The sequence below is a fragment of the Aethina tumida genome, chromosome 5 (genome assembly GCF_024364675.1).
Source record: "Aethina tumida isolate Nest 87 chromosome 5, icAetTumi1.1, whole genome shotgun sequence".
Lineage (NCBI taxonomy): Eukaryota > Metazoa > Arthropoda > Insecta > Coleoptera > Nitidulidae > Aethina > Aethina tumida.
The window spans coordinates 12,033,608-12,057,976 of record NC_065439.1 but is presented as its reverse complement, the minus strand read 5'-3'; the positions used below and the strand labels follow the sequence as shown (position 1 = coordinate 12,057,976).

The following is a 24,369-nucleotide window of genomic DNA, read 5'->3' as shown; positions in this document are numbered from 1 at the left end:
CAAACTATCAATGAATCGTTGGTGGGAGAAGTGGTGGAAGCAAGTGAGCTGCGTGTGGTACTGGACAGTACTTGGACATTGCAACCTAACTTTATTTTTCTAAAATAAAAGTAGCCTAAGTTACTCCTTATTATATCAGCTACCTGCCAATAAAAGTCCCGTCAAAATCGGACCAGCCATTTCAGAGATTAGCCAGAACAAATAGTCAGACAGACCTAGAGACAAATATTGTAAAAAATGTTTTTTTTGGTGTATGTACCGTATTTATATTCATATATATATGTAGTAAAAAACGGTTATTTCAATATTACAAACAGACACTCCAATTTTATTTATATGTATAGATGTATAGATTACTAAATAAAACAAATTGTGAAAATAACTAAGTACATGCTTGTTTGAAATACTTTAATGATATGAAGAAAAAGAACAAGAAACTGACAATACGTTTTCCGATTGACAAATTTTAATCATTTCTTATTTCAACAGTTAGTATATTCAACAAAATGTTTTTTGTGTGTGATAAATTTCCAAAGTGTTCTTTCAAATTTTCAAATGTCATTAGTACGGATGCGTGCAAATTTTAATAATATAAGTGAGTTTTATAGAGGGTGAATTAATGGCTTAAAAGAGATAGGAGTCGCCAATCGGATGAATTGGAATTGAACAGTTACAGATGAGCCAGCATTCTCACATTCACCACACATCGATCTGCCAGAATTTACTGATGACAACCTTATTAAAGCTGCTAAAAGCTTGGCTAGTTAAACTACATTTGGACATAATGTAACTCTGTGTGTTTTACAGAAAGACAGTTGTGAACTTAGTTAAGACTATCTTTAATTCGACTTGTATAAAGTGTGGAAGAATTGATCGAATTTATCGTATTATAATATCATGGTATTCAGATAACACAACTGTGTCTCAAAGATATCTGAAATTGTTGTCTTCGTTTCAACAAGTGAAATGTTATTTGTTTCCCAACCAGCACAGATTTATTCAGCATCGTTCAACATTAACCAATAAACTAATTAATGTTTAATTAGTTAAAAAAATTATACTGACCAATATATTTAATATTTTTGTTTGAATCTTTAATTATTTACCACTCTAAATTATCCCAAATTGTACATCAAAATTCTATTAAAATTTGCCCATCGTTTTATATTCTATGTCAATGAATATATTGTGTGTTTTTTTCTGAAATTTGGTTGCCAAATCTGTTTAAAACAAAGATTGAATAAAATATCATTGTGTTTGTTGATTTTTTTCCACCAGACACGACTTGTTTTTGTGTGTACATGCACAATTTGGCGTTGTCGATAACGTTATTATTGTCTGCGCTTTGAGAAAATAATTTTAGCACTTGCCTGATGGCAAAAACATTTCATTCGATTCTTTCACGTTCTCCTGAGACTCTCGATAAATATTGCTTGAAACAAAAAGTCTGGTCCTCACGTTTATTTTCGTGTAATCTGTCTCGATAGTTTTGCAGTTTATTGGTTTTGACAGTCGCAAATAACACATTGTCGAGGCCGTAAACAAAATAATGGGCGGTTTGATAATAAATTAAAATATTAATGCTTGTTCATAGTAAAACCGCAATACATGCCCATTTAACTCACTGCTAATGTTGCCTTGGTACCGGAACGGCAAAGAATTATGGTTAATAAAATTTCCGGCACACACATATTTTCAAAAATAAAAAGGAACCCAATTAATCATAATATGCGATTTCTCTGTAACGATGGTAGGAAAAAAAATGTCTAACCACAAATCACTGTTAAATGTAAAATTCGCGGGGCAGTTTTTTAAATTGCTAAAGCGACAGATGAGTAACTACTTCACCCGATTTTCATTTCCACCAATTTCGAAGTAATTACTCCTCGATTAAGGGCGTGATTTAAAAATGTTTAAACTGTTTAACCGGATCAAAATATTTATATGTGTAGAATTTTAGAAATATTTTTGCAGCTCTAACCGACTAATAATTAAAAAAAAATTATTAACATTTATTTTATTTTTCACGTTTCATTTATGTTTTGACATTTCAATTTTGAAAATTAATGTATTTCTATTATAAAATTAATATTTAATTAGAATGTAATTAAAAAGTATAAAGAAAATTTTCTTTATGTATTGTTAAATTATTAATGATTAAATATAATTAAAAAAATTATTGCAAATTTCAAACATTTTATACATTTATAATCATATAAATTTAAGAAACATTTTGTTTGCATTGTAAATAAAACATATTTCAAATTTCCATATGTAAATTATTTTCAAATTTTCATATTTTTTATTATTATATTTAGAAAAATATTAAAATGAAATTTAATTCCTTAAATTTAATAATATAATTTTTTTTTTTTTTTTGTAAAATTAAGTTTGTTTCATTATTTTAAATCTAAAATTTTTCCAATAGCATTTATTTAAGAAAAATAAATTGTCATATTTTTCTTAAATTTTAATAAAAATATTGAAATAAAATTTCAATTATGTTAATATTATGTATATATTAATATTTTATAAATTAAAAATGGATTTTAGATATTTAAAAAATAATATAAATAACAAATATATGCTTATACATTTTGATTTTCAATAATTCTTAAAAAATATTGATTTCCTTATTTAAATGAATTTTAAATGATCATATTTTGAGTTTATTTTGCTTATATATTTTATATTTGAATAAATTACTTATTTGTAAAATAAAATTTGTTACATTATTTTCATATAAAATTTTTCAGATATTGGATGTTTAAAATAATAATAATAATTTTGATTTTCATATATATTTTTAATATAATTTAATAAAAATATTAAAATTAAATTTTAATATTTCATAAATTAATATTGTATAATAGATATTTAATAAAAAGACTTTTTATAAAAATTTATATTGCTTTATATAAACTTTTATATAGTATATATTTATTTTATTTAATATACAGTATCTTTAAATTTAATATTTTTCGTATGTTTAGGAATGTTTTTCTATTCAAAAAAAATTAAAAAATATTTAATATTATTCTATTTAAACGATTTTTAAATTGTCATATTTGTTTATATTTAAAAAAAATATAGGAACTTAATTCTTAAATTTTTAATAAAAATATTCCATTTTTCCCTATCTAAAGGATTTATAAATAATTATATATTGTTTTATTCTGTTTAATATGAAATAATTTTAATCTATTTATTTATGGCTTAATATATTATATTTTTGTATTCATGTATTGTGTATTGTTCCCATTCACTGTTAATGAATCAACTGTTCATGTTTCCTGGGGCTCAGTACCGCTCCACAAGCCAGTGGTGGTGGGAAGCCAACGGATTTAACTGCAAGTCCAATCCATACCCAGAAAGATCTCGGATCTTCCTCAGATTGGACTTGTTCTTCCGAACCCAGTTGACAGGGGGCTGGCATTTTTGTCAGTCCCACGTCTTCTGGTTCAGTAAACCCGTATATGCAAATATACGCCCTGTTTTCCCCATATGTGAGTAATCGCATATGAGAAGCATTTTGGTTATGATCTCCGGATCGGTACCCGGACAGGGGTTTTTACATTTTCCCCTCTCTGTTTCAACAAAAAAAAAACTGTTCATGTTGGAAAACAAAAGCCGGAATAAAATTATATATTTATGAATATGTTCAAAAATCTCTTTAATTAAATATTTAATACTACATAATTATAATAAATAAACATTAATACATTATGGGTTTAAAATATAATATTGATTAACGTGATTTATTGTGACTTAAATTGCAAATACAAAATTCAATATTTTTCGCATTGTTTCTTAAATTTATCCTGAAAATTTTGCTCATTTATAAAAAAATTAAATTAAGACAAAATTTAAATAAAGAAAAAAAAATTAAAAAAAATCAGAATAATTTAAAGTAATGGGTGTTTCATCGTCCTGAAGACATTAAATTTCATTATATCCACTCCGTACCTATTCCGAGTGTCGTAACTTGATCCCCAGTCGATTCTATTTACATTTATAACGTTCCCGATCTCATAAACCGAACCGAACAGCCACTTAAAAAAAGATTCGATTACATAAAACACTTCTTCAGTTTCACTTTGCATTGATTCAAACTTCGATTCGACCCAATCAATGTACTAATAAAAGGTAACGTGTTTCACATCCAGTTTGCCGGACTTAATTAACTATGAACAGAAGATTCGTTGTACGACCCGGCGGTTTAATTAAACGGAACTGGCGGTTTTAATTGCGCTTACCGATACGATGATGATCGGGAGTGTGTACTGGAAGATCAACGAGAAAATCGAGTAGAACGCCCGTCCGTGTTGCACCGGCCAGTCCTCGTAGCAGAAGTTGACGATCAGGGTGGTGGACTCGAGCTCCACGACGTGGTGGGATAGAGATTTGGATATAAGCAGCGGTGAGGCGAGGAGGAAGGCCACCGTCCAAATTACGAACAGGATGACGGTGGCCCCGCATAGCTGTAAACTCTCCCGCGTCGGGTAGACGATCACCTGAAATTGATAAAACAAAGGGGTAGATATGAAGGAGCGTACTAAAGCAAATGGTGCAAAAAAATAATCAAGCTAAACTGATGATTTATATGCCGCGGCATGCCGGTACGGGGGCACACCGCTGAATTTCCAACGCATTCATTCCGGTCGAAGTTGGCGAAAATATAATTTTTGTTTTAAATTGTTATACGAATTTTTATGTCGTCCCCGGAGACTACACAATTTCCTCCGACGTCCCCTTTTATTACAACACGACTTTTCGCTTCTCCCCCACTAAATTATTGAGGCGAATTTTTATGCGGCACGCCATATTCGTGTCCGCCGTAAATCCCAATTTAGGGAAATTTGTCAAAATGAAATAACCGAATGAAGACGTTGGAAGTTGCGCACCTGTTGCAATGTGACAAAAAGGTCGCGTAGTTTTCGGTGGCAGGGGTATGTAAGCTTTAATAAAATTTCCGAATTTGCCGCACGGAATAGTGCGAAACAACGGGTTTCCGACTGACAAATTTATTGCGCAATTTGTCTCTTCTTTGTCCTGCCATTGTCCGAGTTTCGAATTTAATTCGGTGTTGTCGAAGTTGAAAATTCGGGGATGATTTATAAAACAATGGCTAGGTGGAATTTTTGGGGTGGAATATTCTCTATTTTTATGAATAATGGCTTTTTAAAATAAAAATTATTTTGGTAAAATTTGATGTTTTATATAAAAACAAATTTTTTTTTTGAATATTTTAGGTTAAAATTAAAATTAAATCACATATTACTTTTTTACTAATTTTGCTTTTTTATTATGAAGATATCAAAAATAAATAAATAAACTAAGAACGTAAATAAAAGAAAGAAGAAGATACATAAGGTGAATATATGATTATTAACAACATTCTGTATGTCATAAAAAATAAAATTCTTCTACATTTATTGATAAAACTAATAATTTCCGTATGAAAATTCATACAGAAATATTTTTAAAATTCCAAAATGTAAAAGTCAGAACTAAAGGTTTATTAATTTTTTAATATTATTTTCTATTTAATTTCAATTTACTTTGTTTACAATTTATTTTTACAATCAAACTGACTATGATTCAAAAGATGTTTAATTTTTATATGAGCTTATATAAATTTTGTTTTGTATAAATTTGAGCAATAAAAATTTAAAAATTTTATTCATGACTCTATTCATGAAAATTCTCTAAATATATGATATTATAAATATTAAAATAATAAAATTTTATTTATTTACGTGTTTCATAACAATAATAAAAATAGATTTGAAAATCGTATTCTAAATATTTGTCTGAATTTTTTATATTGTTAAATTTAATTAAATTAAAATAACAAATGCTAATTAAATTTAAAATACAAATGTGGAGTATCCACCATTATTGTAAATACATATTTTTACATTTTAATAAAAATAAATAACATTATTATTTTAAACATTAAATACTATACATATTCTATACAATATATAATTATATGAATTTTTTGTAATTGATTAATAATACAATTAGAATAATAAAAGAAAAGTAAACTTTAGAAAATAAATGTGGCGCATCCACCATTATTGTAAATATATATTTTTATTTTAATAAAAATAAATAACATTATTAATTTAAACATTGAACACTATTGAACATATAATTATTTCCCATACAATAGATATTTATATTATAATTTTTTATTATAGTTGATTAAAATTTAGATAGAAATTTATTTATTTACATTAAATTTTAATGAAAATAAATAATTACTAATTTAAAGTTGAACTTGAACATATAATTATTTCCCATACAAAAAATATTCGTATGAATTTTTTATTGTAATTGAATAACACAATTAAAATAATAAAAAAATAAAATTTAGAATACAAATATGACGCATCCACCATTATTGTAATTATGTAAATTTTAATTAAAATAAATAAGATTACTAATACAATTAGAATAATAGAAGAATATATATATATATATATATATATATATATATATATAATTATTTCCCTCACAATAGATATTAGTATGATATTTTTATTGTAATTGATTAATACAATTAAAATAATTGAATACAAATGTGGTGCATCCACCATTATTGTAAATATATATTTTTAATAAAAATAAATAACATTATTAAATTAACTTTAATTAATACAATTGAAATAATAAATGGAAAATAAAATTTAGAATATCAATATGGCGCATCCACCAGTTTTGTAATATATCCATTTTACAATTTTGTATTAAGATTTAATTTAGATTTCATTTCATGAAACAATTACTATAATGGTTTTAAAATATATTTTCTTGGATAAAGCCACAGCTGAATTTTATTCATAATATCCGTCAAATAAACTTGACAAATCCACTGAAATAATATACATATTTCCATTTATATTATTTATAACCCTTATTAATTTTGCCGAGGATTTGTTTGCATCTCACGAAATTTATTTAACAGAAATTTATTCGATTTATACTTTCTTTTGTGGGTTAATTTTCTTTTCATATAATAGAGTTAATAAATTTCCAAACTTGTTTTGTATCATCCATAACAATGCAACATAAATCATGTTACAAAGGAAGTCAAATCAGTCAAAGTGCATCCTGTAAATCACTTAGCAAGATGCATTATTATCCTTCCAGATTATACCATTATTGTTATATTTAAAATATCTCTCCATTAATTTCCTTCATGAACTCGAATATTATAATTATACGTAACATCCGTACAAAGGATGTCGAATCGCTTTAATCAAAATCATCCAGAACAGCAAATCAAATTGGAATTAAACGAAATAATGCTTGAGTAGATAGTTAAGAGGAAAATGCTTTACAATTTGAAAATTAAGGAACTTCAGTAGTTAAATGTAACTATTGCAATTAAAGTACAATTATACAGTATATGATAAAATTCATTAAATATAATATTCATATATATATATTCATATATTATATATGAAGACAAAACTTTGAAAACCCTAAAATTGAATTGTTTATTATACGAATAATTAATAAACAATGAATTATTTTAAATTAAGTTACAGTTCGATATCCTGTATAAGGAATTAATAAAAATGCTTCTAGAAATTTAAATCACATTTATTAAGTTATTTTAAAGTAAAATAGAATCTGATACAAAATTAAACTTTTTCATTTGGACATAAGTTTGGAAACCTTATTAAATAATCTAATTTTCGAATAATAAACCAAAAGCACAGTTTATATGACTGCTGCACGCCATTTGTTCATAGAGTCAACCAATTGTCTAGTAAATCCTGGAGGTAATTTTTGCCTTTGAAGCCTTTTCAGTAGCTCTATTATTTTTTATGATGTGCTGCCATATATTCCTTTCTAAATCATCTCAAAGGTGTTTTATAAGGTTTAGATCCAGTGATTGTGAAGGTCATAGCAAAATTTGTACTTTTTCTCATTCGAACCAGTCTTTTATGTACATGTCCTTGAAACAACCATCTTAGTGACATTTTATCCTCCACCAAAGGTATGTGATTCTTTTATATGTTTTTCATTAATATGGAAAAAACCATATTGATTGAAACAGGTCTATATCATAATATTGTCCCTTCCGTGTTTAACTATCGGTAATTGGTTGGAGCCGTTTGCCTACTGATTGTTTAACAAACCCCTTACCATCATCCAAATAAATTAAATATAATTTCATCACTAAATAACACCAATACGTACTTTTTGTTAGACCACGAAATATGCTCTCTTTCAAAGCTAAGCCTGTTCTCTCTATTTTTCTGTGATATAAGGGATTTTTTGAGGGTTTTCTTCCAAACAGTCCCATTTCCCATTAGTCTTCTTTGTACAGTGTTAGTACATTACCTTGCAATAATTCTTGATAAATATCACGGGCTGTTAATCTGGAATACGCTCTTTATGCGCCTTTCAAGAATTGTACTACGAAGTTTGCCAGTTCAGGAACGATCCGCAACATATCCAAGGCCATTGGGATTTGTTTTCGCTTTGTCATGATTAAAACTAATATTTTTAATTCGCACACTACAGTGGGAAGTTAAACAATACTTATAAATGGTCAAAATAAATTAAATTTAAGGGGTTTCCAAACTTATATGTTGGCAAAAAACTGGGTCTTTGTCTACGCCTTGTAATATTAATACTTTGTATTATTATTATTATTATTATTATTTTATTATTTATTGTTTTAATATTATTTTTTATTATTATTTCATTTACTATCTTAAACAATTATATCATACGATTTCTTTTGTCCAAGAGTGTACATATAAAAATAATTATTTTCTCAATTAAATTAAAAAAAATAAATTTAAGAATTTCACTTATAATTTAATAAAATTAATTAAACTATTATTATATTATTTTAAATTGTTTGGGATATAAAATTTTTCATATATTAGAAATTGAAACAAATAATAAATTCAATATTTTACTTCTTGAATAATTTATCACACATGTAATTCATGAAATTATAATTTTAATCGATTATGTAAAAAAATATTCCGTATTTTTCGGTTAAAATTATTAATATTTAATTAGAGTTTTCTTTAAATTTATTTTGTAAATTTAGGACATTTTTAACATATAATTTAAATTTGGTTTAAAAAAATATAGATATATTATATTGCTATATTTTTAAATTAAATCGTATCTAACAATTAAAACTATCAAATTAATATAAATCATAAAAAATATTAAGTATTGAATTTTATGCCATATTTTACATTATTATCCTTCCAATATATGTATTTTTTGCGCCCTTCTATTAATTTCCTTCGTGCACTGAAATACTATTACCATACAAAACACCCCCACAAAAGGAAATCGAACAGCATTAAATCAAAACCATGCGGAACAGTAAATCAAATTCGAATTAAGCGAAACAACTTACTTGATACCTGTCGAGGGCAATCGCCGTTATGGAAATCGTCGAGACGAAAATGCTCGTCGCCTGCATCGCACCGATGGTCTTGCACAGGAACGGACTGTTCCCCAACGGGAAATACTGTGCCAGGATCTCCATAAGCGTCAACGGCATCGTGACGGTGCAAAGGAGCCAATCGGCTATCGCCAAGTTCAAGATGAACAAGTTCCTCGGCGTTCGCATCGCCGGTTTTCTCACCACCGCGATTATCTGCAAAATCGAAAATGCGATGTTATCGACGGTGGCTTAATTTATTAGAGCACTTTCATCGTTACGGTTTGTCTGTAATAAATTTGTGACAATGGATGGCATCGAAGCAGAAGGTGCAGAAAATATGAATTCTTAATTAACATTTTCTTATCTGTGACTGTGGATAATTTGTTTAGCGTTTAATTAGGGTTATAAATTTTCTTTTCGGAATGTTACTGAAGTTAATTAGCTTTACATTTTGTTCAAATATGCTTTAAAATTAATATAAAATAATAAATATCAAAATGTGTTTTAATAATTTACTTTCAGTTTCTGTAAATCAGTTGTAGCTTGAAACAAATGTTAACTCAGGACGTTATACAAACTTCATTATGTAAGAAAATTAGCTCTTTTGTATAATTTTAATTGGATTTTATATAATAAAAAAAACTTTGTAAGTGAATGTTTAAATTAAAACTGAAAATAGAACTTTCATGTTTTATTATAATTATAGAAATAACACTAAATTTTATGACATTTTATTGACTTGTATATTTTTATGATAAAATTATTAGTATTAAAAATCAAATTTAATTACATGTTACTGATTTAATTTAGAATTAATTAAATTTTACTGTAAAAATTAAACAAAAAGGCCGTAAAACAGTACTTACTAGAATGCAATATTGAATTTTAAAAATGAAATTTTATTGCAATGCATCAACATAAAATTTTATTATTCTCGAAAGAAAATATAAATATCTGTTGTTGTTTTAATTATATTGACTAAAAATACCATAAAAATTGATACAAAATCTTTGTATATAATTTTATTTTTATCTAAATAACTAATCTGTTTTACCAAATGTTATAAGCTAAGTTTTCTAAATTTAAGTTTAAAAAATATAATTATATTGTAATGTAAAGTTTTATTAATTTTTAATAAAATCTTTGTACATAATATTATTTTCATAAAAATACCTGAAAACTTTATTATTAAATAAATTGACTGAAAATACAGTTAAAGCTTTATTCTCTAAAAAATTAATTGACGTAAATACAATTAAAATTGAAGAAAAACATTATTTAAAAATATCTTCTAAAATTAAATATTAAAAGTTTTTACTAATTTTCCAAGGAAATATTTGTATAAAATTTTATTGTTATAAAAATGTCTAAAAACATTTTTTTTTTCTTATAAAAAGATTAACTGACTATAAATATAATTCAAATTGAAGAAACACATTATTAAACAATATCTTCTAAAATTAAATATTAAGTTTTAAAAATTAAATTTTATTTAAATGTTATGTCATAAGATTTTACTAATTTTTGAAGGAAATATTTGTATAAAATTTTAAATAAAAATGTCTAAAAACAGTTTTTTGTTATAATAATATTAATGGACTGTAAATACAATTCAAATTGAAGAAAAACATTATTAAATAATATGTTCTAAAATTAATTTTTAAGTTTTGAAAATTAAATTCTATTGAAATGTATTGTCAAACAATTTTATTAATTTCGAAGAAAATATTTGTATAAAATTTTATTGGTATAAACATGTCTAAAAATAGTTTTTTCTTATAAAAAGATTAATTAACTGTAAATACAATTCAAATTGAAGAAACACATTATTAAACAATATATTCCAAAATTAATTTTTAAGTTAATTATTGAAATGTACTGTCATAAAATTTAATTCATTTCGAAGGAAGTTAACTGCATAATTTATTTTTATAAAAATATTTCCAAATAGTTAAATAACTACAAACACTATTAAATTGAAAAAAAAATATGTAAAATATATTTAAAAAATTCAAATTTTGTAAAATAATATATTAAATATTACGAGCAGTATGATATCTACGTAAAATTTAATTAAATTCGAAGCAAATATTTGTAGATGACTTTAATTTCAGAAATATGTAGTTACAAATCAAATAACCTATTCTAAATAAATTAAATAAAACGACATTTTCTCATTCGTTATCATTCATCCGAAATGTAGGTAAAATATCTCTTAAATTTGTGAAAAATTTACCTCTCACCGAAAATTAGAGAGATGGTGGATATTACGCGACAACGGAATCGTCACTTCAAGAATGAATTGCGATGGGAATTTCATTTTAGTTGAAATATCACTTTCATTTCGATTGTAAATCACCGACGTGCGGAAAACGATAATTCAGAACGCAACTGAAGAATGTAAATTTTATGCCGGAGTAACAAATACTAATCCATAAATAAACGGTGCCATTTTACGTAATGTATTTTTAGTTTTTTTTTGAGACGGTATCGTTGTCAAAAAGTCTAGACGTCACCGAAATCACTTTTGATAATGCCTTTTGTTCAGTTTTGCGAAATCGCAATGAATTCCGCTCCGTTTTTCAAAGATTTTCTGAAACACGAATGTATAATGAGGGTGTTGAACTGTCTGAACGAAAATAATATTGAATAGCGTCGGCGTTCCTTTATAAACATCCACTTAAATATATTAATTGAAAGTTTTTCGTCGGGGTAAATTTGCGCAGTTATATTTTACCAATTTTCGAATGGGCTATTTAATATCTACATCAGTGATTTGTACAGTTTAATCGTTAGACGATTTATAACGGTCATAAAATATGATATAAAAGTTCCCCAATAAATTCGCACTTTAAATAATCCATCGACTGTGATAAAATTAATTTATAGAACAAAATTCGACGTTCGATTTTAATTCATCTTGTGCAGACAAAATGACAAAACGATTCTGTGGAGTGGCTATAACTCACCTTAAAGTCTAGACGTGATGTATCATACTGTCATAACGCTTTGCTTATTTTATTCATTGTTTCGCTAATATAAAATTGCACCATGATATTTTTTATGATACTTATAGTATTTATATAAAATTTAGAACTATATTATATTTCGTATTTTAAAAATGGAAATATTCATTAAATAATAATTTTTAATTTAAATTTATTTTTTTAAATATTTTTCAATATTTGTTATAAATAAAATAAATATTTTTCTCTTGATCTTAATCTATTTTTTTAATATTTCAATTTCCATTTTTTTATAGTTTTAATAATTTGTGGTTTTCTTTAAATATGTTTTTCTCTTTTTTGTTTCCAGTATTTTTAAAATATTTTGTTCTTAAAACATTTTTCGTTGTTTTTAAATATATTCATTACAATTGTGAGATTAATATGCTAAAATTATTTTTTAATATATTAATAATATAATTAAAAATTTTAGAACATAATTATATCTGGACATATTAGATCTTTATAATAAAAAAAATTTATAACAAAAATAAATTTTTCCTCTTCTTGAAAATTATTGAATAGATAAATGTTTACGTTTAAAATATGATTTTTAAAATTTTATATTAGAATTATGTAAAAATACATATTTCTTCAATTAAATTCAAATAAGTTTAAATATTTATGATATGCGGAAAGTTACTTTTTTGATTATTCCATTAAATTTTTACTTTTAAAATATTTTTAGATTTTTTAAATTTTAACATTGCAAATTGTAAATATTAATACTGAAGAAATATATTTTTTTTAATATTTTTATAATATTAGTTAAAATTTATTTTCTAAATTCAATTCACATTTTAGAATATTGATATTAAATTATAAAAAATTGATATTTTGATAAAACATATTTGTCACAACCAAAATAAATATTTTATCCTTGATATTTCAATTTTCCCGTTTAGAAATAATATTTCGTGTTTTTTGAATTTTATATTGCAATTATGATATATTAACATACGAAAAATTACTTTTTTAATTATTCCATAATTTTAAAAATTTGGAGAAAATATCCGTATCGAAAAATATCATGACGTAAAGAAAATATTTTTCTAAACAAAAATAAATTTCATTCTACCTTTTGTAATTCTCTTAATTATTTCAATTTTCATGTTTAATAGAGTTTTCGAAGAATTTAAAATGAATGTCTTTGAATAATTTTAAATATTCATTTAAATTAAAATTTTCAAAATTACATTGTAACATTTTTAATATTTTTGTAATTACTAGGTCCAACAATTTAAATGAAAGAGTACAAAAAATTTGTCAGCAAATTTTAATATTAATTGTTTTACTTTTTATATAATTTATTTTAAAATTACTTTTTTATTTCTAAAATTATATTACATTTAACCTAATTATTATTTTCTCAATAAAATTTCAAACTAAAATATTTGAAAATTGATATATCATAATATAATTTTAAAATAATTAAAATTTTATTCATGGTTAATGATGACTATATTAATTATTAATTAAGTTATATTAAAAATATATTATAATATTGTATTACAACGCTGAAATTATAATAAAATTATTATATTTCATATTTCATTAGTATAAATACATTTATTATTTATTCCCAAGTCATTTTGTGCAAAAATATATGCGCAACATTGCATAATTAAAAATGTGCACTAAAAGCGTGTCTCCATTTAATTAAAATAAATTAAGACTTGTTCCAGATTACAAGTGGAGCAAAGTAAAACTCCTGAAACATTAATTCATGCACCGAAACGACCTATAAATAAAGAGTTTAATTTTCCTCGCAGTTACATTATCATACGTTCTAAACGTACTTACAATTTAACCTATTCGAAATCGTGTACTGAATAATTCACCGCACACTTTTACAGCCCGATATAAAATTTAACACATCATAAAATAACAGCCTGTTTACATAGCTTACCACTAGGGTGTTTCCTAATGCCCCAAACGTTATTAGAATCCCATAAAAGATTATCAAATACGTATAGGCGGGCTCCTCTATGGCCTTGTTGCTGGTGTAACTGTTTATCAATCCCTGGTCCACGTCCTTGCTCCTGTTCATCACTTGTTGGACCCAGTCGAACGTTTCGTTCGTTTGATTGTTGTCGTCGGACATTTTTTCACTTCAGTTCACTTTCGATGGGAGGATTCAGAGAGACATTTTATCTGAAACAACGCAAGAAATTTGTCGGTTAATAGACGCATTAAATGTATTAAAGCTTTTAAGTGCTCAAGGTGGAGGACAATTAAAAATACGAAGTTCAATGGTTTTAACGACGAGTCGTAAAATGTGTTTGGGGGAAACTTCGAAATTACTGGAAATTGATTTTAAGAAGCATCTTTCGACGAAATAAGACAATTAAATCAATATAATATTATTTCTTTTGAAATTCGCCTTCCATTTTTCTCCTATAATAATACTACTAATAAAAATATTTATTTTTTTAATGTCATTTCATTTAAAATATGTTGTATTTCGTTTATGTTCAACAAGGATAATGACCTAGAAGTTGGACCATTTAACAAGTTTCGCTTCGAAAACTACTTCTGGTCCCATAAATTTCCTTCTTATCTTGTTTATTTCCTTCCACCAATGAGACCATCGACCTTATTTGATTTATTTAGTTTGCAAAAATATTATACAATAAAGGACAAACATAAAATAAAGTTTACATTATATTTTTATACGCAATATCAATAAAATATTTTACAACAAAATTAAGAGTTTATTGCTGCTTAAATTGACATATTCAGAATATGAAATTGTTTATTTCTGATTTATTTGTATAAATAAATAATGCAATTAATATTTATAGTAGACAAAAATAGAACGAAGGACGCATAAAAAACAAATCAAATATGAATAATGCATTACTAGGCAAATAAAATTGAACCGACATACAAATAAATACAAAATATTACAAATTAAAAAAACATTTGTTATTTACGGACAGCTATTTGAATAATGACAATTCAATAGAATAATATTACTTCAACGATATGTCACTCTTGAATATAAATTGTCATATTTTATTCGATTGAATTGAAAACTGGAAAATAAAGTGACAATAAGTTAAACAATTAAATATAAATATACCGATTTCATAATAATTAGTAAAATGTGGTGTAATCGTTATTAAACGTCACGTCGTTACACCATATTTAACTAATTAATATGGTATTATTAGTATATATATTTTTAATTGATTAACCTATTAAGTCCAGAATTTTACATCCGTATAAAATAAATAATATAAAGTGTACATTATTTAATGATTTAAGTATAACAATGTTGAACAACTTGATAGTTTTAAAGTTTTAGAACCACGGCACTAATAAAATTGTGTATAATATAAAATGGGTGACGATAAACATTTTAAACTTTGTACTGTTCAAGGAAATTACGTTCATAATTCTCCTCAGATTAATAATGAATTTCAAGGATTTTCTATTTTTCAATGTCTAATAAAAATTGTAACTGAGGTGTGTATATCCAGCATTAAATTTAAATAAAACTTGTGTAGTCGTGAATTTTTGCAGCCTCAAAAAATAAAGTAGATAAAGTGTGTAACATTTCATAATTTAAGTACTATAATGTTGAATAACTTATGAATTTTGGAGTTTTTGAATATCAGCCGTAATAAAACTGCGTATGATCTAAACTGTACGATGATAAACATTTTAAAATTTATCCTGTTCAAATCTCATAATTCTCCATTTTTTCACATTAATATTAAAAATCGATCAATATTGCATATGAAATTGAATCGACATGAAAGTATCCAAAACGTTACACATTTAAAAAACGTTTATTATTTATGGATAGCGATTTGAGTAATGACATTTCAATAGAATAATAATATTCCATTAATATTCGATTTTATTCAATTAAATCGTAATATAACAAGCTGAAAACTTGAAGCTGAAGTTACATTTAATTAGACATATTCATCATTTACCCATTGTAAATTTGGTATGTGTATATTTTTCAATTGATCATCATTCATCTACCTACAATTATTTTTTTTTATTATATATTGTAAATATATTATATTTTCTGGGATTAAATTTAAATTAAATTTATGAAGTCGAGAATTTTTGTAGCCGCATAAAATGAACAGAATGAAGTGTACAATATTTCATGATTTAAGTATAATAACGTGGAACAACTTCATAATTTTAGAGTTTTAAAATCCCAAGCTCTAATAAAGTTGTGTATGTAATCTGTACGACAATAAACATTATAAAATTTATCCTGTTCTTGAACATTAAATTACAATACAACAAATTAAATTTATCCCAGCATTAATTTTAAATGAACTTTATGATGTCCTGAATTTTCGCAGCCTCATAAAATAAACAGGATAAAGTGTACATGTCATAATTTAAGTGCAATAGTGTTGAGCAACTTGACAATTTTAGAGTTTTTAAATCCTACCATTAATAAAATTGTGCATTTTATAATCTGTACGACAATGGACATTATAAAATTTATCCTGTTAGGGAGAATTATGTTTAAAATTTACAATTCTCTACTTCCTCACATTAATAATAAAACTGATTAATCGTGAGCAATTAAAATAGAATAGATATAAACTTTATTATCTATTCTAAAATGAGTACATTATTTTTAATTGTTTAACCTCCACTTACAATCAGTTTTTATTTGTTAATAATTTTACTAGGTTCCAGCAATAAATTTAAATGAACTTTATGAAGTCTTGAATTTTAGTAGTCGCAGAAAATAAATAGAATAAAGTGTACTTGTCATGATTTAAGAAAATAGTGTTCAACAACTTGACAATTTTAGAGTTTTAAAATCTCGACGTTAATAAAATTGTGCATGTTATAATCTGTAGAACAATAAACATAAAATTTATGATGTATTTAGGAATCATGTTTAAAATTCACAATTCTCTATATACTCACATTAATAATAAAACCAATTGATCGTGAGCAAATAAAATTGTACCGGCATAAACTTTACTAACTGTTCGTTAATTGGTATATAATTTTCTATTGTTTAACCTCTACTTACAATTATTTTTTATATTGTTAACAACTTTTTTAGGTCCCAGCATTAAATTTAAATAAACTTTATAATGTCCTGAATTTTAGCAGCCGCATTAAATGAGCGCTTAGAATCAGTTTTTTATTTGTTCATATTTTTTTTTAGTTTCCAGCATTAAATTTAAATGAACTTTATGATGTTCTGAATTTTAGCAGTCGCATTAAATGAGCAGGATAAAGTGAACAACATGTCATGATTTAAGTACAAGAGTGATGAGCAACTTGACAATTTTAGAGTTTTAAAAATCCAGAGCTTATAAAATTTATCCCGTTCGGGAGAATTATGTTTAAAATTTACAATTCTCCACTTACTCACATTAACAATAAAACTAATTAATCGAAAGTAATTAAAATGGAACAGACATAAACTTTGTTATCTATTCTCGAATGAGTACATAGTTTTTAATTGTTTAACCTCCATTTACAATCAGTTTTTTATTTGTTAATAAGTTTTCTTGGTCCCCAGCATTAAATTTAAATGAACCTTATGATGTCCAGAATTTTAGCTGCCGCATTAAATGAACAGGAATGAATTGTGTTTAAAATTTACAGTTTTTCACTTCCTCACATTAATAATAAAACTAATTAATCGTGAGCAATTAAAATAGAACAAACATAAACTTTATTATCTCTTCTGAAATGAGTACATAAATTTAATTGTTTACAATCAGTTTTTTATTTGTTAATATTTTTTTTTGGTCCCAAGCATCAAATTTAAATGAACTTTATGATGTCGTGAATGTTAGCAAACACATAAAATGAACAGGATAAAGTGTCACGAAGAGAATAAATATTATCAAAATTTATGTTGTTCAGGAGAATTATGTTTAAAATTCATAATTCTCCACTTCACATTAATAATAAAATCAATTTATCGTGAGCAAATAATATTGAACCGACATAAACATTACTAACTGTTCTAAAATAGGCACATAATTTTTAATTGTTTAACCTCCACTCACAATCAGTTTTTATTTGTTAATAATTTTTCTAGGTCCCAGCATTAAACTTAAATGAACTTTATGATGTCATGAACTTTAGCAGCCGCATAAAATAAACAGGATAAAGTGTACAACATGTCATAATTTAAGTACAATAGTGTTGAGCAACTTGACAATTTTAGAGTTTTGTAATCCCAGAGCTAATAAAATTGTGTATAAAGTAAATTGTACGACGATGAACATTTTAAAATTTATGCTGTTCAGGAGAATTATGCTCAAAACTCATAATTCTCCAGTTCCTCACAATAATAAAACCAATCGATATTGAGCAAATAAAATTGAACCAAATACAAATAAATACAAAATATTACAAATTAAAAAATATTTGTTATTTATGGACAGCGATTTGATGATAATTTAATAAAATTATATTACTCCACTAATGTGTTAAACTTGAATATAAATACTGGTATTTTATTACAATAAATCGTAATAAAACAAGCTACACCACATTTTAATAATTATTGCTAAATTTTGATTGTTTTTTATATTGTGAATAATATTTTATACTTTCTGGCATTAAATTTAAATGGAACATATGAAGTCGAGCTTTTTCCAGCCGTATAAAATAAACAGGATAAAGTGTACAACATTTCATGGTTTAAGTGCAATAATGTAGAACAACTTGACAATTTCAGATTTTTAAATCCCAGCGATAATAAAACTATGTATGTTATAAACTGTACGACGTTAAGCATTTCAAAATTTATGCCGTTCCGGGAGAATTATGTTCAAAACTCGTAATTCACCACTTCCTCCCATTAATAATAAAAACCGATCAATAATCTTGTATGAATATGTTGCACACAAAGTACAATTTTCAACCACTTGACAATTTCAAGGATTTACCCTCTCAACGTACAATAAAAATTGTATATGGCATGAATAATTTACGATCCGATGCAACAATAAAATGAATTTATGTCCTTATTCTTTCGCTCACATTTTTATATTTGCGAATACTAATAAGTAGGACAGCTTACTTTTTTTTGTTCGTCTGTTGTTACATCGACGGAAAGTTTGGGTAACGAATCCGACGGCGAAAACAACTGAAATAACGTTGCGAACATTGCAGAAATTTGCATTTTAAACAAAATTAAGTTCAGCCAGGCCCCCTTAAATGAAACCGGGCATTTTAATCTTATATTCGGCGAATGATAAAGCGAATTTGAAAGTGGCCGCGACGCCGAAAGAAATGAAATCATATTTCATCCGAGCGTTTAAAACAACTTTTATTTCTAACAACAAATGTTCGGTTGCGCGAAGAATAAATCAGTGCTTTTTATTATTGCTGTCTGGCGTGAATGCACTTACGCGTTTTTATTCCGCCAAGATAAAACGGTGTACATGAATTGTGTTGCATTATTTAGATAAGTTTTATCGGGAATGATAAACGGTGGAGGTAAATCTGTTCCGGGCACGTTTTCAATATTCACAAAAGAAAAATGGAAAGGGTTTTAACATGTTTTTGGCGTTTTACACGTTGTGTTAATCAGCTGTTGGAAATTATCTGGGTTAATTCATAAGATTATCAGTTAATATAGTACGAGTAATCAAGTAAATCGAATTGTTGAACATATTGTTCGAAGGTTTGAAACGTTATTAGATTATTATATCCGAGGGTGTACAGGGTGCACCATCATTGGTTGATTTGGGTTGGTTGAGTATTTTCAGACCAAGTAGAGGAAAACCTAAAACTAATATGCTATAGTTATGAATACGATCTTAATATTACATTTCCTATATTCGGATCTACATTATTTTCTTAATAATTAGTTGAAAATGAATAACATTGTCTCCAAAAGTCAATTACTATGGAAATAATATATCAGGATTATTGAAAAGATTATTGCTGGGCATTTATGACAATGATTATAAGAAATATAAAGTATTCAGTACACACACATTCTTCAGTACAAATATGTTAACCCATATATTTATCGAATACGAACCAAAAAAATAAAATTAATTATCATTTATATCATCTATATTCCATATAGAACTGTATTAATTATCTTAAAATTTACCAGGAATGTCGTTATTTTATATAATGTTATACAATTATACACATACAGTAGTGGCCTTAATTATAGCAACCTAATAACAAATATTAAAAATATTTTATATGCATTGTGAATTATTCTGTGTGAATGTGAAGGCCCCATTTCGCCAGGTTGGCGTCCACTGGACCACAGATCATTGAGGCCGGGTAGTTTTTAGTGATGAGTCTACATTTAATTTGTCTAAAATGGCAGTTTAGCTTACGTTAGATGTCCTTCAGCGACAAGACTACATAAAACGTTTGTTATACCCCCTGTTAAACAGGGTGGCGGTTTAATATGGCATGAGAATGCTTCTCTGCGTCTGGCATATGACCCGTTAATCGTATAGGAGGACACATCTACCGTTTTATGTACAGGGATATATTAAACAACAATTTGCTTCCACATTTTGTAGTATCGTTTACTTTTTAATACGATAACAATTCTAAATACAAATCCAAAATTGGTTAAAAGAACACACCATTAGTGTTTTGCTCTGGTCGATACAATCTCTGGATATCATCTCTATATGAAATATATAAGATCAAATTGACAACTAACTTAACAAATTTAAATGAACTTTTCATGTAGTAATTCAAGAAGCTTGGAGGAATATAATATTCAGAATTTATTCTGTTTATGCCTATATTATTATTTTTAGTGGTATAATACAATATTAGTAAATGAATATTATTTTAACAGTTCACATTAAACATTCTAATATAGTTAGTTATAGTTATAATTAAATAATGACCATTACCATATATATATTAGTTTTCAGAATTAAATATAATTATTAAATAAGTAATTATAATTAAAGCAAAAATCGAAAATACTGCATGTAAAATATATTATATAAATATATAAGTAAATTTTAACTATAATATAATATAATATAATATAATAATAATTAATATAAATTAATTTTATTAAATAACTTTTTAAGTTTTTACTTTTAATTTTTTATTATAATCATAAATATAAAAAATATTTCGGATGTACAAATTAAATATGATAAATAATTTTAAAGATTTATAAATTATACTTTAAATTATCTATAATTAAAAATTGTATATTTGACAACCATATAAAACCAAAACAATTCTTTAAGAATTTAATTTAATAGAAACAAGAATATTATATATCGACAGAAATGCGTTTGCTCCCTCCGAATCTTGAAAGAGACATCATGCACGACAGAGACAGGAAAAGTCCCCACTTTGCTTCGAAATTTGATAAAAAAATATAAGAAAATATAAAATATTTCATGAGTTTTTTAATAAATTTTATATTTTCAAGTATGATTTATTTAAATTAATTTGATTAAGTAACTTTTAACCAATTGCGTACAAGTAATTAATTAATATATTTAATTTCAATGTTTCATTAAAGTTAAAAGGACAAAAAATATTTCTGAAAAAAATAATTAAAATAAATTGTAACTGGAAATAAAATTCTAACTAATAATTAGTTGATAATATGAACATAAATAATATTATTCTTTGAGAAAAAATTTTAATAAAACAGTATTTTTATTTATTATAAATTTTATATTTTCAAGTATTGAAATATATGAAAAGTAAACATTGTCAAGTTATGAAATATATGAAAAATAAATAATAAATATTTTATAAATTGATAAATTTTAAAAAATCTAGGAATAATATTTCAATAAAGTAATTAAAAAAACAGTTACTGAAAATATAAATTGTAACTAAAATCATCAAGTAATTAAATAATATTATATTCCCCAATATTACAAAAAAACAGTATTTTTTAAGGATTTGGTATCATTATTAGTAAAGTAAAAATCGATAATATTACAAGTATGTATTGTAATATAAAAATACAAATATCATTTAGAAAAAATATTTTATATATTCACAATAAATTAATTTGATTAAATAATTTTTAAATAACGCAATGTTATCATGTCATGTAAAATTATAAAAATAAATTGTTACTGTAACTGAAAACAAAATAAATAGTATTTTAAAAAAAACTGAACGAACTGAAAAAGTCGGAAAATATAAATTGTAACTAAAATCATTAGGTAATTAAATAATATTACATTTCCCAATATTACAAAAAAAACAAAACAGAATTTTTTATGGATCAGTATCATTATTAGTAAAGTAAAAATCGATAATATTAGAATTATATATTGTAACATAAAAATAATCAGAAAAAAATGTAAAATATTTTATGAATTTATAGATTATAAAATAAATTTCAAACATGGCTCATTTAAACTAATTTGATTAGGTAACTTTTTAATTCTTTTTCTTCTTTATAATTATAATATAATAAATATTTCATGTTACAAAAATAAATAGTAACGAAAATCAAGTAAATAAATAATATAATTCACAAAATTACAAAAACAAAACAGTATTTTCATGGATTCATTATCATTATTAGTAAAATAAAAATCAATAACATTATAAAAATGTATTGTAATTTAAAAATCATCAGAAAAAATTATAAAATATTTTATGAACTTATAGATTTTTTAATAAATTTCAAATATGACTTATTTAAATTAATTTCATTGGCTAACTTTTTAATTTTTTTTCTTATTATCTTAATGTAATAAATATTTCACGTGAAGTTATAAAAATGATTTGTTACTGTAATTAAAAACGAAACAGTATTTTTACGGATTCAATGTCATTTTAAAATATAAAGCAAAAATTGAAAATATTGCAGATGTGTATTATGATTTGAAAACAGGAGAAACCATAAAATAATTTATGAATTTGTGAATTTTAAAATATTTAATTTGGTAAATAATTTTTTAAAAAACGTATGTAATTTTCGGTTACTGTTTCAGTTTGTATTAATTAATTTATCTCAGTTAATTTAATTAGGAAACGACATTGATATATTTATATCTATTTTTATTGATTTTAATATTAATATCAATCTTGAAGAAAATGATGAGAATATTGCAGATATGCAGTGTAATATAAAAATAAATAGAATGAAACATAAAATATTTTATGAATAGCACCCTTAAAATTTTATTAACGTCTGATATGTGCACGAAATAATATTATTGCATTCCTCGTAACCATTCATTATAATTTTCCAAAACTAACACAACAAAATCCGTATAAATAACATTTCGAACCGATAAAATACGCGTTCAATTCAAAAACTCCTAAACCACAATAAATTCCAGGATCCATTGGAACAGAACGAGATAAATATTGTGCAACAAGCAATGATTTATTTACGCCTGACGCAATTTATTTTCTATGTTTATTGCTCTCAAGTACGTACATTTCTTGCCGGCATCTCAACATAAATATTAATTTGGAAAACCGACAAGTTATCCGAACCGACGCGTACAAATTGAGACGTTGCGTTCGCATACATACGTAATGGACGCTGCACCAGGGGGTGGAGATTGTTGTTAAGCACCGTTAAGTTGTTCCTTACTGCAATAATTCACTACCTCCGTTTGCACTGCCGTAAATTAAAAGTCCTATTCTTTTATTTGTCCGAGAAGAGATTACAGCCCGACTTTCCTGAAAGTCTTAGGTCAACTTTTTTATTTTCGCCAATTTCCCCCCATCGTCGTTTAGGTGACGATGTGTTTATTTATCGTTGCATTTTTTTTTTTTTTTGCTGAATGTGAAAAATTATTAAATTGCACGGTGAAACCGGGTCGTAAATTTGTTTTGCTAGTATTTTGCTAGCACTTTGACATAAATAAATCAGGTTGAAAGGATGTTTCCGGCACAAAAACCTTTTAAGGCAACAAATGACTTGGAAATGCAACCAACGCGAAAAACACCACGATAGTTATTTACCCTAAATCA

At 25.2% G+C, this 24,369-nt stretch overlaps 1 protein-coding gene across 1 annotated transcript in view; it reads right to left on the bottom strand.

Annotated features, from left to right (window-relative positions):
* Positions 1-24,127, bottom strand: part of LOC109593890 (neuropeptide F receptor-like) — a 32,491-nt gene extending 8,364 nt beyond the window's left edge. Inside the window, exons 1-4 of the mRNA XM_049967471.1 lie at positions 24,003-24,127; positions 14,351-14,595; positions 9,407-9,649; positions 4,257-4,514 (exon numbers count right to left, since the gene is read on the bottom strand). Of these exons, the coding sequence (XP_049823428.1) occupies positions 4,257-4,514; positions 9,407-9,649; positions 14,351-14,545 (696 nt within the window). The 5' untranslated portion in view covers positions 14,546-14,595; positions 24,003-24,127. The remainder of the gene's footprint in view (positions 1-4,256; positions 4,515-9,406; positions 9,650-14,350; positions 14,596-24,002) is intronic.
* Positions 24,128-24,369: the final 242 nt, after the last annotated feature.